Raw genomic sequence first — 18,022 nt, 5'->3', positions numbered from 1 at the left:
GCTGTTTGAGTGTTTAGATTGGGGAAGAACATCCACAAATTGGAGCCTGTAAATATTCTATGAAAAGTATCAATGGAAAGTGTATCTATCTATTTCTACACTGCAGGGAGAGATTTAAAAGAAAAAGGGGAAACTTTTAGGAAAATGCTGGCAGTTGTGTAGGTGGTAGACTTTTTCTACGCTTTTTCATATGTGATTTTTTTTTTCTCTGATGATCGCAGACAGAAGAAAAGTCCACAGTAATGAAGAAGGTTATGGTTACTTTATCGCCTTTACTGTGTCGGATTAAGGGAACTGCTGCATCAAGTAGACATCATAAACATCACAATGAAATATTAAATACACGTGAGACACACACACCTCTCACCTGCCCGACAGAGACAGACATTTTAAAATGATGAGTTCTTGGTGAAGTGTAAAAGGTGTCCGTTTTAACCTGGTTACATCTTTTATTTTGAAGAAACGCCCGCCACGCTTCCGGTCTTCTCTGCACACCTTTGACTTAACGCAGCTTACTCACTGCGGCTGCGCGCTGCACTGTGCAGCTGTGAAACAGCAGGGTGAGGAAAGCAGTGAAGAGCGACACCTGCTGGACAGAACCGAGGCCTTACAGAAGTGTCCGCTACACTGAGGGAATCACAGTCACCGTCAAATCTTAGCCTGTGATAAATACGCACTGTCATTTCTTAAATCACTGTGTTGTTCCTGCAGTAGTCATCTGAAAGAGAAGGGTCAGTATTTTAGTACGTTAGCTGTCTACATATTTGGGTAGTATAGACAGAAAGCTCACTTTACCCTGCAGGTTTAACTCTAATGCATCCAACCAGTCATAACCCTCCCTACAGAGCACTACTCCTATTTAAGCAGAGCTTTTCATGCAGGACATTAACTTGTGCTGGAGTATTTTACACTGCTGCATTGGTACTTATACTACCTCCAGCAGTGCTGGCTTACCATCCAGATTCATATCCATCAAATCTGGATCTCAGTCTTGCAGCTATCGTAGCTTTCTATTTTTCTCTGCATCTGAAGGCTTGGACATTTTAATTATGACATAATTTAAGATGGAAATGACATGATGTTGATCTAATTTAGAAACAATCTCACCAAACAGTGAGTAAAAACAATGACATCTGGTGGCAACTTATGGTGCAATACAGTTTTTGAATCTTGGTGTCACACACACATTTTAGTCAGAAGTGAAAAAGTACTGAGGTTGAATTGTCTTTGCTTTTTCAGCTTTATAACCAGAATCCTTTGTGCACATCAGCATTATGCTCAGCTTCTGTGCTGTAGATAAATGAGTTAATGATCTGAGGAGGAATAATTCCACACAAACTACAGATGACGTGTTTAAATAAAGGTTGATACTTCAAAGTAAAAGCAGGGATCTGGCCCAGATTCAGCTCTGTAAGCAGGAAGAGAAGTCGGCCCTTATTTACTGAAACCAAGTGATTTGTCTCATAAATGTCACACAAGGCAAAGTCAGAAAGTCCAATTAATCTGGACATACTGAAGGAATAATACAAATCATAAACACAGACAGCTACAATACAAATGACTAATGGTGGTCAGTGAAAATAAATGTCCCACCCAGACGTCCCAAAGTTAAAACCTTTGTCTCTTTGTAAAGTTAATCATCTTTATAAACCACTAATGGAATTTAAATCACTGAGACACAGAGCAGCTGCAAACAGACGCTGGCGATCAAAACAGAGAGACACAGTTCGACTGCACAGAGATGTAAACGACCTGAAAGATACACAAACCCACCACAAGGAGACGCAAAATGTCTGCAAATGATACACGTGCATGGTTTGTAGTCATTCTGTGTCTATTTCAGTCTTGGTTTTTGCCTCTCTGTAGCAGTGGTGTGTGGGCCTATTTAAAACTCTGTCCATGGTACAAACATTCATGTCATTCTAAAGGTCTGTAACCAGCTTTTGAAATGTAAATTGGTAATGAAGCATGTGTACTGTCAGCTTGTTGTGCATGGACACGTTTCCTGTCAGAGGGATTGGATTTCAGCTGCTTCTACTTCATCTCCCATAAAAATGGAGGTAAATCGAACCCACCGATACTTTGACTCTGCGTAAAACTTCCTCTTTCTTCTCCACCAGCTGCCAGCTGACGTGACAGCCATCGGTCCGCCGGCCTGAGACACTTTTGTGGCAGATATTTCTGCTGAAGGAAGCCTTGTGCTGTTGTAACCATGGTTACTTTTAGATTGAGGAAGATGCACCTTTATAACTTTAAACAGAACATATCACTCCTGCTGTGGTTTTCTCTGTGATGACGTGGGTGAAAGTGAAAAGCCATTCCTTCTGATTTCCTAGGTAACATTAAAACTGTTGGTTGAGAACGTTCACTGTAAGCAATCAATATAAATAAAATCAAAAAATAAAATCCCCCTGATTTTATTTTTTAATTAAAAAAAAAAAAAAAATCAAACTCTTTGCAGTTTTATCCACAGGAAGAACTTAATTCAACCTACTGTTTCAAAAGTAGCCAAAAATAAAAGCCGGGGTTGATGCAAACTTCCTGTTACAAATGACAAGTGATGATATATTTCCAGCGTTTGTCAGGACATTTATGACAGTCGTTTCTGGGGGTGTGGATTGGGGGTGTAAATGACTTGAGGAGAGGTTATGGATCTCTGCTGTGCAGTAAAATAAGAGTCTTTAGTCGTCTCTGTTCTCAGGAGAAACACTGCTGACTGCTCAGCCACAGAAAACACAAACCACTGTTAAATACAGGAAGTGCTGATAACCAGCTGCCTCTTCCTTTCTCTGCGTCACTTTTTGCTGGATGAACACTCGCTTCAGTCCCCCAGGCCCCGACAGGTTTCCTCACTGCTTCGGTTTCGGGGTTCACAGAATGGTGAGTTGATTGGTTTGTTTTGGGGTTTGACACAGGTTCTTAGTGGTCTGTGTTTTGGTCAGTGCTGCTCCGACTCTGATTCTGCTCCAACACACTTTACTTTTACTAAAATTGTTAACATGTTGGCACTTCAACACATTATCTCTCACAATCAGAGACTACTGCTGCACAGGAAACTCTGCCGGGGGTTTTGAAGTGAATCAGCCATCTGAAGGGCAGACCAGTAAGTTTTTGTTAACACGCTGAAGCAAATTTAATTCTTTTAAAAAGAATCAAAAACGTAATAAAACTCGCAGGTTTTGGGGTAAAACCAGATTCAAAGCCAACACTGTCCTCAGTCATTGAAAATGATATGTCATGATAGATTTCTATATTAGCACAGAAATGTTAATTATTATTATTTTCCTTCCTTCTTTTTTACGTTGACACATCACATTTGTCTCGGTATATTTTTTGTATATTGTATATTATTTGTTCTAACTCGTTCTTGAAAGGCTGAATCTCCAGGGAATATTAAAAAGATTATATTCTACTATGTCTTTGTGAAAGGCGAATCAGAATCTACCATCAGTGTGTTGGAGGTCAGTGTAGTGCAGGCTGCAGTTAGACCTAACAGGACGGTTTGAGGAGATTTTACTGTCAGGTTTGTGTCTCAGGTTGAGGTCAACAAAAGCAGAAGTTTCCAATCAGGGCTCCTCGACTCTCTGGAACCAGGAGAGGAAAGTTTGCTCTTTAAAAACACATTATTTCACTGGACACACAATACTTTTATTACATTCGTACTCTGTTCACTTGTTTGTTTCACGTCTGTCCTTGTGAAACACTTTTTAAACCTGTTTTCTAATGAGAATATGATCATTATAAAAAGCCCCGGATGAAAAACCTGCAGTGGTTGAAGTCATTTCCAGCTCAGGTGGAAGTTTCCTCTCACTGATGTTCACAGGTTTGAACTCCCCTGTACCAAAGTATTTCTGTAGCAGAACCACCAGGTTCATGTCATAACACTAGCACACGTGCTGTATCACTAAAGCCTGTGTAAACTTTACACAGCTGACCAGTTCAACTATTTCCCACAAGAAATAATAAGATTTGTAATTTATGAGTGGAAAATATTAACAAGTGATTTTGACGGTAGATTTGATCTTAAGAAATACTTACAATACAATATTTTACAGATTTGCAACATTCACATTCAAAGCTCTGCTTTTTCCTCTTTACTAGACTTTATTGGCTTCTCTCAGTGTGTAGATAAACCCACTCACTGTTTCAGTCACACTCTCGACCTTGTTTTAGCTTATGGTATTGATATTGAACATGTAACAGTCTTCCCACAGAATCCCATTCTATCAGACCACTTCTTAATCACTTTCGACTTCATATTGCTGGATTATGTATTATCAGCAAAAAACATCCTGACTAGAAATATTTCCGATAATGCAGTAGTTAAATTCAAGGAAATGATTCCCACTAACTTAGGTCCAGTGCCTCATCTTAATTTTGCAGAAGCTACTCCCTCCCAGCTTGATCATCTTGTAGACAGTGTTGCAGACTCATTACGTACCACTTTAGATTCCATCGTCCCCCTAAAAATGAAAACAATAAAGAGAAAGAGGCAAGCTCCATGGTTCAACTCCCAAACCCGTACACTGAAACAAACAGCACGTAGGCTTGAAAGAGTGTGGCGTTCCACCAAACTGGAAGAATCCCACTTAGCTTGGCAGGATAGTGTCAAAAGATATAAAAAGGCCCTCTGTAATGCAAGAAGTGCCTATTACTCATCATTAATAGAAGATAATAAGAACAACCCCAGGTTTCTCTTCAGCACTGTAGCCAGGCTGACAGAGAGTCACAGCTCTATAGATCCACGCATCCCTATAACCCTCAGTAGCAATGATTTTATGAACTTCTTTAATGATAAAATCTCTACCATTAGAGATAAAATTAATCACATCCTGCCTTCAATCAGTACAGATTTATGCCATAACACAGGATCCATAGAGTCAGCTGCAAAACCTAACCTTGACTCCTTTTCTACCATCGACCTAGCCCAGCTCACATCAATTATCTCAGCATCTAAACCTTCAACCTGTCTCTTAGACCCCATCCCAACTAGGCTGCTTAAGGAAGCTCTGCCCTTAATTTGCAGTCCTGTATTAGATATGTTAAATCTGTCCTTGTTAACAGGTTATGTTCCGCAGACGTATAAAACAGCTGTAATCAAACCTCTTCTAAAAAAGCCCACTCTAGATCCAGATGTATTAACCAACTACAGACCTATATCTAACCTCCCCTTTCTTTCTAAGATCCTGGAGAAAGCAGTTGCAAAACAGTTGTGCGACTTTCTACAGGACAATAGTTTATTTGAGGTTTTTCAGTCAGGATTTAGGTTGTATCACAGCACAGAGACGGCACTTGTAAAAGTTACGAACGACCTTCTGATAGCATCAGACAACGGACTTGTTTCTGTACTTGTCTTGTTAGATCTCAGTGCTGCTTTTGATACAATTGACCATCACATCCTTTTACAGAGACTGGAGCACTTTATTGGCATTAAAGGAACGGCACTAAACTGGTTTAAGTCCTATCTATCTGATAGGCTTCAGTTTGTACATGTTAACAACAACTCCTCCATACACACAAAAGTTAGACATGGAGTTCCACAAGGGTCAGTGCTTGGACCAATCCTCTTCACTTTGTATATGCTTCCCTTGGGCAATATTATCAGGAAACACTCCATAAATTTCCATTGTTATGCAGATGATACACAGCTTTATCTGTCAATGGAACCTAATGAAACCAATCATCTAGCCAAACTCCAAGCTTGTCTTAGGGACATTAAAATCTGGATGACAAGCAACTTCTTACTACTAAACTCAGATAAAACTGAAATCATTATAATTGGTCCTGAACACATCAGAAACAAACTTTCTAATGATGTAGCTCCATTAGACAACATTGCCCTGGCTCCCAGCTCCACTGTAAAGAATCTGGGAGTCACCTTTGATCAGGATTTGTCCTTTACCTCACACATAAAACAAACTTCTAGGACTGCCTTTTTTCATCTGCGTAACATCTCCAAAATTAGACATTTTCTGTCCCAAAAAGATGCAGAAAAACTAGTCCATGCATTTGTTACTTCTAGGCTGGACTACTGTAATTCATTATTATCAGGCTGCCCCAACAAGTCTCTAAAGACTCTGCAGCTGATTCAAAATGCTGCAGCACGACTACTGACAGGAACTAGGAAAAGAGATCACATTTCTCCTGTGTTAGCCTCTCTACATTGGCTCCCAGTCAAATCCAGAATAGAATTCAAAATCCTCCTCCTCACTTACAAAGCCCTTAATGGTCAGGCTCCATCTTACCTTAAAGATCTCATAGTCCCCTACAATCCCACCAGGACTCTGCGCTCCCAAAATGCTGGTTTACTGGTGGTTCCCAGAGTTTCCAAGAGTAGAATGGGAGGCAGAGCCTTCAGTTATCAGGCTCCTCTACTGTGGAACCTTCTCCCAGTTTCGGTCCGGGAGGCAGACACCCTCTGTACCTTTAAGAGTAGGCTTAAAACTTTCCTCTTTGATAAAGCTTATAGTTAGGGTTGGCTCAGGCTTGAACCATCCCTTAGTTATGCTGCTATAGGCCTAGACTGCCGGGAGATCTCCCATGATGCACTGAGCTCCTCTCTTTCTCTCTCTCTCTCTCTCTCTCTCTCTCTCTCTCTCTCTCTCTCTCTCTCTCTCCACTCAATATGGATTCATATCCCATGTTACATGTTACTAACTCAATATGTCCCCTTTCCTGTAGTATTGTGCTCTTCCGTCTCTCTCTCCTCTTCTGTCTCTTTCTGCAGGTATTTCTGCCTCTGGAGCTGTAGAGTCTGATCTGTGATGACAAGTCTCCTGCTGCTCCTACAACTCCACTCAACACCTGCTGCTAGAATTAGAAATTACTTATACTGCTACTGCTATTAGTTGTATTGCTGTGTTAGCAGTTAATACTTTAATTATCACTACTATCACTACTACTGCTGTATTACTGGCCTCATCTTACATCTGATATGGAACCTGTGTTATGCTATGTTCTTCTTTCGCTATTCTCTACCCCCCCCCCCCCCCCCCCCCTCCTTCTTAACCCAACCGGTCGAGGCAGATGGCCGCCCACCCTGAGTCCGGTTCTGCTCGAGGTTTCTGCCTCTTAAAAGGAAGTTTTTCCTTGCCACTGTCGCCTAGTGCTTGCTCTTGGTGGGATTTGTTGGGTCTCTCTCTGTAAATACCTATTTTAAAGAGTATGGTCTAGACCTGCTCTATATGAAAAGTGCCTTGAGATGACTGTTGTTGTGATACGGCGCTATATAAATAAAATTGAATTGAATTGAATTGAATTGAATTGAATTGAAATTCAGGCTTGCACAAGTGCAGATTTCATCTGTGACGCCACATCTCTTGACTAACATCTGTGATAATGTGTTTTTCCACTGACGGGTCTGAAATGATGAAACTGTCAAAGTTTGTACAACCTTTAATCAGCCTCCAGTTTTTTCTCTAAAACACCTTCATGCATTAAGACTCTTGTCTTCAGATGTGGGCCTTCAAATGCAATCAACAACAATCAGTTTCAGACTGAAGACTTTTGACCTTCAAGAGCCTTAAAGTTGTTTTCTGATCTCGATGAGCAGCAGTGATCAAACTGCCTGCACACATCTCCAAACAGAACAAAGAATGAAAACAAGTTCTGAAAGTCACAAATCTGAACAGATGGAACAGATGAACGTCCTGTCAGATTCTTTTCTTTTCTCTGAGTGGGTAAATCCTGACTCATTGCCGATAGGAATCATTGTTGCATTAAAAAGTTTGCACCAAAGCTGTTTCTGCTCGGAAACTGTGTCTCTCCTCTTCCACAGATGGAAACCTGCAGGGGCATGTCCTCCTCCCTCTGCACATCCAGATACATCAGCTGGTGTGTGGACTCAGTGGCTGAGTCGCCAACACCCGTCATTACTGCTCCGACAGCTACAGGTAAGATCCTCCACACTCTCTGAGTAAGCACCTGTGGAGATATTTAAATCTGCAGCCACACAGGAAACATCAGGCAGACTCATGAAAACCACGACAAACACACACAGCTCCTGTTTCTTCTGTTTAATTCTCAGGCCATTTGTTACATTATTAGTATAAAGTCCACATCGACTACACTGCATGACATGGCTGCATCATATTCCTTACATGACTTTACCATCATCACGTCTGTTGTTGGTATTGTGAGGTAAATAATGCAGACACCTCTCAGTTCTTCATTTCATTTACTTAAATAGTTCCTCACATAGTTTTTATTTTCAGTAATCAGTAAAGTATATCTTATATTTTTATCTGACACCGGCCTGTATTAGTAATCTTTCCTGCATGTACTGTTCAGACTCATCACTCCTCCATGTTTACCTGTTATCTTACATACAACAGTCATGTCACACTCAGCACTGCTGCTTTTCAATCCCTGTAACTTCCATGTTGTCACTTTTCTTGCACTGTGTAACTACTTGGCCCTGATGGTTCACATTAAAAGCCTTCTAGCCCCACAGTCCTGGCAGGCCTTTCATTTGAAAAGTGTTGTTCATCATTTGTTTGCATGCCAACCTTTCTCTCCATGTCTCCTGACGTATTTCTGGTTCAAACATCAGCTCAGCTTTCAAATGGTCTCTCATCCATTTGAAATATGTATTGATAAAGTTAACCTTGTCCTCCTCTGTCTCCCTGTGACCCTCTCCAGGAGAACTTTCTCACCCAAACCATCAGTCGCCTGGCTCAGGATCAGTCCCACTCCTCCTTCTGTCACCACCAGAAAGCAGCAGAGGAGAAACAACACTGTCCCATCAACCTCCACAGCCAGCACCACAGAGGACACATCACAAGACCTCTGCACATTCCCATCCGTCCCGCTGCAGCCCTCGCTCCAGCTCTGCTTTGTACAACATAGACAAAGCCACCAATAGTCACAGTGATGTGAGTGAGGATGATGATAGTGAGGAAGGCAGAAAGGGGAACTCAAGACCCCCTGAGACTGAAAGTAGGAGTGAGGAGGACCGGTCTCTTCTGCATCCAGAGGCTGAGAGGTTCCTCCTCCCCAGGAGCAGCCCGGTCATTTCCAGACGCCACAGGCCCATCTCCTGGCATGGAGGGGAAACAGACACAACGAATCCACCAAGGTAACCATGGGCTCAAACACTTAAAAACACTCGCTATCAGGGGTTTTTACCGTTCAGCTAACATCAGGTCGGTGCACTGCTGCAGGGAGTCTGCACCAAAGCTTCTTTCACTGGGAAACTTGACAGCAGATATATGTTTTTGCACTCTCTGGATTTCACAACAACAAAGTCAAGAAGAAAAGAGTAAAGTGACAGTAAAGTAACCCACAGTAACCACGTGTTGATCTTATACGGAGCTGAGACAGAAAAACAAGGCAGTGCCTGTGAAGACTGGTGCAGTCTGCTGCTGGTGATGCTTTGATATGACCACCGGATGGCGCCACAGTAAGGGATATTTAACTCCTGAATGTAGTGGCTTTAACACGGACACAGCTCGATTGGTTCTTAAAATTGGATCATTGGACAGGATGTGGCTGCCTGACTTCCTCTCCAACCAGAGTTTACTGGACCTGACTTTGATGGTTGATGGTTAATGTCCTGACAGCTGTGTGGCAGCCTACAGACTCATGAGGAAATGAAACATAAAGTGAAGAGGCTTACATACTTAACACACAGTGAGCAGTTATTAAATCTGCACATTGTTACCGTCAGCCCAGACTATAACAACTTCTTTCACAGTTTTTTGATAAAGCACCAGTTCAGTCTGACAAAAGAAGAATAATCAGACGGAGGAGTGAACACAACAGATTCATCTCTCTCTAGTTCTGACCTGTAATCTCCTCAGCCTAACGTGCACGTTGTTCTTTACTTATATGTTTCCCTTACAGTCGACAGCCAGTGGTAATAAATGAATAAAAACACCAATCAATACAAAAACTATGCAAGTACATAGGTTAATGTCACGGACCGAAACCAGCACAGAGAGCAGTGAGTGGAGGACAAATGGAATAAAAGATGTCAGTGTGTGTGGAGGCTGCTGAGTCAAGATGACCTGAGTTTACTTCACAGACCATTTACATTTACAGTGACTAAGTTTCTCCCAGCAAGTGTTTTACTTTGACATGGGGATTACCAAACCAACAGATCACAGTAAATGTTTGCACTTAGTGACATTATTTACAGCACACCTACTTCAACTTTCTCTGACAGAGATCACACTTCCCTCTTACACGTTTTTTTTCTGTATACAGTACGTCAGTGCTTTCAGTGTTTCAACATTTCACACGTAAACATTTAACATTTGCAGTCTTTGTTTCAGTCTTAAAATCAAGCGAGCACACTTAGATTCTCAGAAAATGTTGTCTAAGATGTCATCTCGTTTTCTTACTTGTTTATTTTAATGTCTCATTAACCTGAACTTGTCTTTCTCTTAAGTCTGTGAGAAATGATTTTTTGGCCACATTAGGGCACTTTCACATTACACACTGTTTTCACATTGTCATTTGATAAACAGCATTTCCTCTCTCCAGCTTGGACTCATCTCCTGCTGCTGGTTCACTGTCTCTGCATCAGCATGGACGCCCGACAGGAGGCAGTATGGAGGACCTGGGATCCAAACCCAGTTCCGGTCACCGCTCGTCCCCTCGCCAGGAGGAGAAGAAGCAGCGCTGCATCTCAGTCTCATCAAATCTGAACAATTTTCTTATCTCTCTGTTCCACCTGCCCTTCAGTGGACAGCAGGGTGACGAGCACAGAGGGCAGCGGCGAACCAGCTGTGATGCCCCTCGCACACCAGGTACAACAGGATTAAATATTACAGGTGTATCTGTAAAAGTAGATCAGCAGCATCAGAACCCTGTCACCAGGTCATTTGATTCACTGTTGATGTTGCTGTTGCTGAGAGCTGTATTCTTTATGTGTGTATGTGCATGTGTGTGTGTATTGTCAGGCCTCTCTACCTCAGCCAAACACAGTAAACAGAGGAGTTGCAGCGGTATCCCAGAATCCTCTGCAGACATCTTCAAGACCAGCTGTGAGCTGGAAAAGGTGTGTTACCAAGTTTTAGTGCAGTTACAGTTTTTACCTATACCTGTAGTTTTTTGTATGTTATTGATGTAAAAAGTGAAAAGATGCACCTGGTAACTATAAAAATATAAAAACAGCTGTCTCACTTTTTAACACAACAAATAAATATTTGGAAACAGTAAAGATCAGACGTGGATCAGAGGATGGAGGCAGTTTTACCTCTTGGTCTCTGCTGATGATAATAATGAGGACAAGCGGTCTGTATGAATGACTGTGTGTGCAGGAAAACGCTCATTTCATCGTGGTGGACATGGTGCTGGAGGTGCTGGAGGGTGTAAAGTGGACTCTGAGCTGCGACCCACGGACCTCAACCCAACACACAGGCTACAATATGTGCACACACAGACACACAAACTCTGCAGAGGACTGTCTCACACGTGAACACAAACAGAGATGTGAAACACACAGACTCACACAGAGCTGCAGCAGCAGACAGAGCAGACATTCAGAGAAGATGTCACACAGAAACACACACTCTTCTAATGTGCACACAAACCGACACACTGAGGATAAAGAGGAGGAGGAGGACACAGGCAACGATGAGGCTGAGCATCAACCTAAGACCTTGTCTGTCCTCTCCACCGACAGTGGATTTGAAGGTAAAATTATTTGTGTGAATAAAGTAGTGGTAGAGGCCCACCCAGTATTTTATGCACAAAGTGACTGTGTGTTTTAATTTCAGACTGTGGAGTAGACACTACACTGACACCAAAAGATTCTCTCAGAAAGTAAGAAAAACAAACTGAAACGCCCACCCAGCCTGCCATCTCTGAAACCTGCACGTTTGTTCTGATTCTGTGATTTCTGAGTCATTGTGCCGTGTCCTTCAACGCAGCGCAGAGTGGCTGGCCCAGCAGCTGGTGCTGGAGTTCAGGAGGAGCTGGCTTCCTTCCCGTGAGCCTCGGCGTGGACGGCAGAGCCTCCGTAGCTCACTTCAGGAGGTGAGAACACAGCAGCTGTTGATAACTGTTTGAATCTGCGGCGTGGGAGACGACACAGGGACAAATATTTACAAAATGGCTGATGGCTGATAGTGATTTTACTGGTCACGGGTGGTGGAGACTCCTCCAATGATGTCTCTCTGATGGAGGCCATGGATACTGTACGTCAGTAGCTTGTATCACCTCAGGTGGTATGATGTCTGGACCATAGTGCTGCCGCTGACCACTGGGGCAGGACTGGCATCTTCATCTTTCTTCAAGAAACATGATGTAACTATTTAACCTGAAAATCTCAGCTTCAGGATCACTGTGATGGTTCAGTGTGAGAGGGAGAGTGTCTCTGTCGTTCCCTCTCTGCTCCCTGAACACCTGCTGTTGCTCTGTGTACCTGAGCAGGTTCCATCTCCCTCTGACTGAGTGAGAGTCAGCAGCTCAAACTGCTGGAATCAGACCCAGAGAGTTCAGACTGATGCTGAACTGTAGATCAGTTAAAGAGACTTAGAGTCATTAAAACCAGAGTTCATCTCTGAGATCCAGGAAACTGACGCAGAGACCAAGAGTCAGAGACAGAGTTTGGAGTTTGTTACAGCCACAACACTTCCTGCTCCAGAAGGAGAAGGGCATCATGGGTAATTGATTCAGTTCAGTGAGTGGGACTACACTGTCAGAGTGTGATAGATAGAGTGTATTCCAAACATTCATGGTCCCCAGAGACTGAATCTCACCGACTTTCTCTCTGACTTTTCATCTGGAGCCACCAACAGGTCAAACTCTGCCTTCTGGCTTCCCCTCGCCTGCTGTACCTGACCATGAGACACAGCCTTGAACTGTACAGGTCCATAACCTCTCCCCTCTTGTCTCTGTGGTCATAAGCTGCCAGGTACTGGGAGAGTGGCGGTGAGTGGCGACAGCCTGACAGAGGAGATCAGACTGAGGACCAGGATGAGAGGATCCCTGAACTGGGCTCCTCCTCGCTTCCAGATCATCTTCACAGTTCAGCCAACGCTCAGGTCTCCATCACATCCCACCACACTCAAACACTAATAAAGATTGAAAGCAGCAGAGGGTTCATGTGTGTGTTTCTGTTTCCTCCTCCAGACGCAGTGAAGTCGTGGGCTTACAGCACTTCCTGTGTGCAGGCTGTGGGACCGAGGTGGAGCCCAGTGAGTACTGGTTTGTGAAGATAACACTGACAATCAAACGTTTTTCACTTGTATGGGATTAGTGATTAGTTGTTAGTTAGTTTTAATCCCCAGTTAAACTGTCGTGTCCACAGAAGGCCGAGCCAGGCAGCTAGAATACAATACGACAACCAATTTAAACATCACATTGTCTCACAGAGTTTGTGAAATTAAAAGGCCGTGGACACGAAGCGGCCTCAGACTGTCCTTCATGTATTCACTCAGTAACATCAGAGCTGATTAAAAACTCTCTGTCTGTCACCAGGGTACATCAAGAAACTGCGCTATTGTGAATACCTGGGCAGGTGCATACAATCATTTGCTGATAAACTACATATTAAGCTCCATATTAAAATAAATAGACCTGCTTTGTTGGTTAACTGTGATGGGTCTTGCAGGTATTTCTGTGACTGCTGCCACAGCGGCTCTGAGGCTGTGATCCCTGGTCGAGTTCTGTCCTGCTGGGACTTTGGCAGGTAACAAAAACTCAAACTTCAACTCCCTCTAGGATTAATGCAACTGCTAATAGGTCTATTACCAATACTATTATTAACAATATCTGTCACCGATGGTAAACATTAATACAGCTGCTACTGAGACCGGTCAGCGTATTGTCATGACAACTCAATCAACAGTAAAAATCCTCTGGTTCCTGCTTCTGACGTGAATGTTTTGTGGTTTCCTTTGTTCTCTACAACTATAAAACCAACACATCGATTTTAGACTGTTGGTTATGATTTGAAGATGTCACCTTGAGCTCAGGGAAACTAAAACGATCAAACATTTATCGATCAAACATTTGATCGATCGGGGGGGGGGGTCAGGTTGAAAAAAACAACCTGACCCCCCCCATCCCGAAAAAAAAACAAAAACAAAACAAAACAACAACAACAACAAAAAGTCAAAACCAACAAAAACAACAGCGGCTTGCTGCATTATTATTTATTCAATAAATTCCCAAACAGCTGGACAGGAGCATAAAGACATGTCACAGTAATATTTACATTGCAGGTATCCTGTGAGTGATTTCTCCAAACAGCTGCTGGACTCAGTTTGGCATCAGCCTCTGTTTGACCTGACCTGTGTTGGTAAGACGCTGTGCAGCAGAGTGAAAGAGCTGGACAAGTTCAGGGTGAGTCTGAGGTTACATTCTTCTTCTCATTGTCATTATCTTGGTCATCAACAGGATGAACAGAAGAGAGGTGATGTGTCGTGTACACGGTGTGATGGGACATCAAACTACTGCCTTATATTTGTTCATGAACTTTGTTTCAATCAAGCTTTTATTACTTATTTTTTAATTCAACCTCGTCCTTCATTTTCAAAACATGATAAAACTGCGTGTGATTATTTTCATCACTGATTAATCTGGGATCAACACAGACAACACATCAGCTGAGATTAGTTTTAAATGTATTTCACTGTTTTTTATTTTTGTTCTCTGTCCTTCAGGAGCTGCAGGAGCAGCTGCTGGTCATCAAGAAGCTGCTGAGAGCCTGCAGATTATCTGAGAGGTAGACAGAATGTTTACTTTACTCTGACTCCTTCATGAACACACACTATCATTATTATAATACTGAGACTATTTGTTTAAAATTGATAGAGTGGCTCAACTTTCATTAATCCAGCCACTGTGTGCAGGGTATTTGGCGCCATCCAGTGGCAGTATTAGAGAAGACACAGCAACTGACACAGTAGCTCTGAGCCAAATTTCTGCATACAGTGACTTTTAAGGATATAAACATTTATTAAAGCATGAATGATGAAAATGTGAGGTTTAAATATAAAAGGTGGATCCACATCTTTTCCATGAGCTCCAGAGAAATGTAAGAATCTCCACATAAAGTTCTGTAGGTGCGATCTGCAGCTGCATTCACAAAAACGTTTAAATAGCTCAGAAATCTCAGCTGCATGATGTAAATATTTCAGTCACAGATCAAGTAAATGTATTTGCCACATGCACAGATACAAGCACATGCACGGTTCTTGGGCACAAAGACAGAAGTTAAGACAGAGGTTGGAAATACTTTAACTGTGAGCAGCCAGAGGAAAATAACACCAGAGAACAGGGAACAGCAGAGTTTGAACTCTGAGCTGAACCTGTGTCCCTTCCTACAGTAAACCTTCTCCATGTCCTGACTCTCCCCTTAACGCCTCCAGCTAGAGCTTTGTTATTCATGAACTGCTTTGTCTATAAGATATAAACAAAGTGTGGAAAATGTCCACAACAGTTTGCTACAGTCCAAGGTGATGTCCTCAAACATCTTGTGTTGTTGAGCCAACCCAAAGATACTCAGTTTATAAAGATGAATATGTTGCAGTTTTGGCCTGAAGCAATTATCTGATTAGCAAAACGGTTGGTGATAACCAATCAATTCTAATAACTAATCAACAGTACAAATGCATCCTTTTACATCAACCTGTGAGCACCTGTTCGCTCTAACAGGTAGAGCCAGGAGTGATTCTTTCCCCACGACCTTTAAATGTTCCCAGTATTTACAGTTTCCTAGTTTTTATTCACCATATGTCAGTATCCAGTTTATCCTTTAAGAGCTAGCTGCTTCCTCTTGTTCTTCTAATTCTTTAAGAAGTGTAATTACTGGAGCTGTGTAAGGTTGTTTCCTGTGACATGTTTTTCAGTGTCCTACTGTGTTTTGTGTGTGTTGAACCGTTGTGGCAGGGAGGTTTGGAGAGGATTCAGTTAAAGCTGTTTTAATGTGACTGTGTCCTGTGTTTGTGTCTCAGGGTGATGAGTGAGTTTGAGCAACTTCCTGCTCACCTGATCTCTGAGCAGCCACATGTCTTCTCATGGACGACCTGCTGAGGGTGAAGAAGGGTCAGCTTGTGGCGGCAGGCCAAGGCGCTGCAGCACTCTGCCATCAGTCACATTGAAAACTGTGAGGTCAGTCTGCAGGATGGCTTGTTATTACTTTAATCTGGAGAACACACAGTTTATCTCTAATCCACAATATTATTGATGTTTCTTCATCTTCATGGTTTGAAATAGTGAACTTTTACTTGGACAGAGTCAAAGCTGCACAGGAATGGCTTAAAAGCAACAAAGCTCATTTAATGGAGCGACAGAGGAACTTGAAAAACTGTTGACTCATGATCACTATGCAGCAAAAATGACAACATCCAGAAATGCAAAACTTTTCAAGACATGTCCACACAACAGGCTGACTGGAAGGAGTGAATACGTCTAATTCTAAGATTCTTGTTTGCAGGTCTGTAATTGATTTAATCACCGTGTAGAGATCTGTTTTCACGCTGACACTAAGTCATGTTTCTGACTCACAGGGAGTTCTACACAAACATCCACATTTCTGCCAAAGTTATGAGCTATGTCCCATGAGATTTCTGCATTTCTGTTTTTGTCTTTGCTTTTCTCACTGATTTGAAGTGGGCTGGACTCAGTTAGAAAAGGTGGTGTCATGTATTTTCCATGAACAAATCAGGATTTAGCCACGCCTGAATGAAACCTGACGTCACAGTTGGGTGGGTTGTTACCAGCGCTGTCAATCAAATCTAATCAGACCACGCCTACATGGCCCCAAAGTAACAGATGAGCTGAGGTTTTTGACTGTTAAACTCTTTATTAATAATGATTCAGGACGTCCAAACTTCAACTTTATGTTATTTAATGTTAGAGAAACCACATTTCCTCATTTTCTGTTGATCAGAGTCAAAAAGTCACATTAAATCTACCTGTGTTCATAACAATAAAACATGAAAACTTCCAAGAGGGGGTGAAAACTTTACCAGCCAGGAAGTTACACTACCACTGTACAGAACTTTTTTATTAGCTTATGGTTATTCTTTAATTTGGTCAGATTTTTAGATAGAAACAAGAGACTTTATCACTGTGGAATGACACCTCTCCATCTGCCTTTCACACAGCTTTGTCTGGCCCGAGGTTTTATCTGCGAGTTCTGCAGAGAAAACGACATCATCTTTCCCTTTCAGAGAGACATATGTCGGCGGTGTCCGGGTGAGCTCAGACAAATGCTGATGACATGCAGGATGTAGGACTGGTACTGTAAAATGGGGGCAAGTAGGCAACAATGACATGAGATGAGAGTTGAGAGCAGGCTTAAACCCAATTCAGATGGGATGAATATTACAGTGGGAGGTGGGTAATAAAAGAGTCTTATAACATAGGCACAAAATAAACAGCAGCAGAAATTTCAGCTTAAAAGAGTTTCAAATTGTTTCATTCGTGTCTGTCTTCATAAAACACACAAATGCCATTCTGTGCTGACACTGCCTCTCTCTATACAGTGTGCAAGGCCTGCTTTCACAAGCACTGCTTTGTGGAAAAGAAGTGTCCAAAATGTGCACGGATCCAGTCACGGAAAAAACACTCAGATGGATGTGTGACGTGCAACGACTGAACAGCTGCAGCTCAGTGTCTCGACGTTTAATGTATCCCAGTCAGTGGACTCATTTTGAATTTTCATGAAACAAAAATGAAAGCCCTTTAAAAAATGTTACATTTAATGTTAATTCACATGCAGATAGTCATATGAGCAGATGTAGATGTTTACAGGTCTTTTATTACAGAGCTATGAATAATAAATTTCACTTTAATTGTAATAAACTGCAAGCCCAAGCCCAAGGAGTACCTGGAACTTTTGATTTCTGAAATGTCGTTCCTGTGGTGGAAAGAGCCTTGAGGTGATTTCTGACCATGACAAAACACGGACAGCAACACATACTGTATGTTACTGATAACTGGGTGAAATGAGTGCTTTTCACATTCATTCACTAATTAGACACAATGAAAACCTGAATTCACTTTATTTAATGTGCATGACTCAGTATATATCAGTACCAGACTCCACTGACAAAAACAGGGA

The 18,022-nt window shown here is 42.2% G+C and overlaps 1 protein-coding gene across 1 annotated transcript; it reads left to right on the top strand.

The window, feature by feature from the left end:
- Nucleotides 1–2,808: 2,808 nt before the first annotated feature.
- On the top strand, nucleotides 2,809–17,775 carry LOC108897638 (protein associated with UVRAG as autophagy enhancer-like). Its single transcript, XM_018697363.2, is given in 19 exon segments — nucleotides 2,809–2,880; nucleotides 7,778–7,892; nucleotides 8,641–9,076; nucleotides 10,486–10,751; nucleotides 10,905–11,002; nucleotides 11,265–11,640; nucleotides 11,724–11,769; nucleotides 11,877–11,982; nucleotides 12,856–12,992; nucleotides 13,081–13,145; nucleotides 13,429–13,468; nucleotides 13,562–13,639; nucleotides 14,175–14,295; nucleotides 14,616–14,677; nucleotides 15,909–15,967; nucleotides 15,970–16,013; nucleotides 16,015–16,065; nucleotides 17,064–17,154; nucleotides 17,445–17,775. Coding segments are annotated over 19 exon segments (2,376 nt in total). The 3' UTR covers nucleotides 17,558–17,775.
- Nucleotides 17,776–18,022: the final 247 nt, after the last annotated feature.

Source organism: Lates calcarifer, unplaced genomic scaffold (assembly GCF_001640805.2).
Source record: "Lates calcarifer isolate ASB-BC8 unplaced genomic scaffold, TLL_Latcal_v3 _unitig_4244_quiver_2208, whole genome shotgun sequence".
Taxonomy (NCBI): Eukaryota; Metazoa; Chordata; class Actinopteri; family Centropomidae; genus Lates; species Lates calcarifer.
The sequence above is the reverse complement of the archived record's forward strand: the minus strand, read 5'-3'. Positions and strand labels throughout refer to the sequence as shown.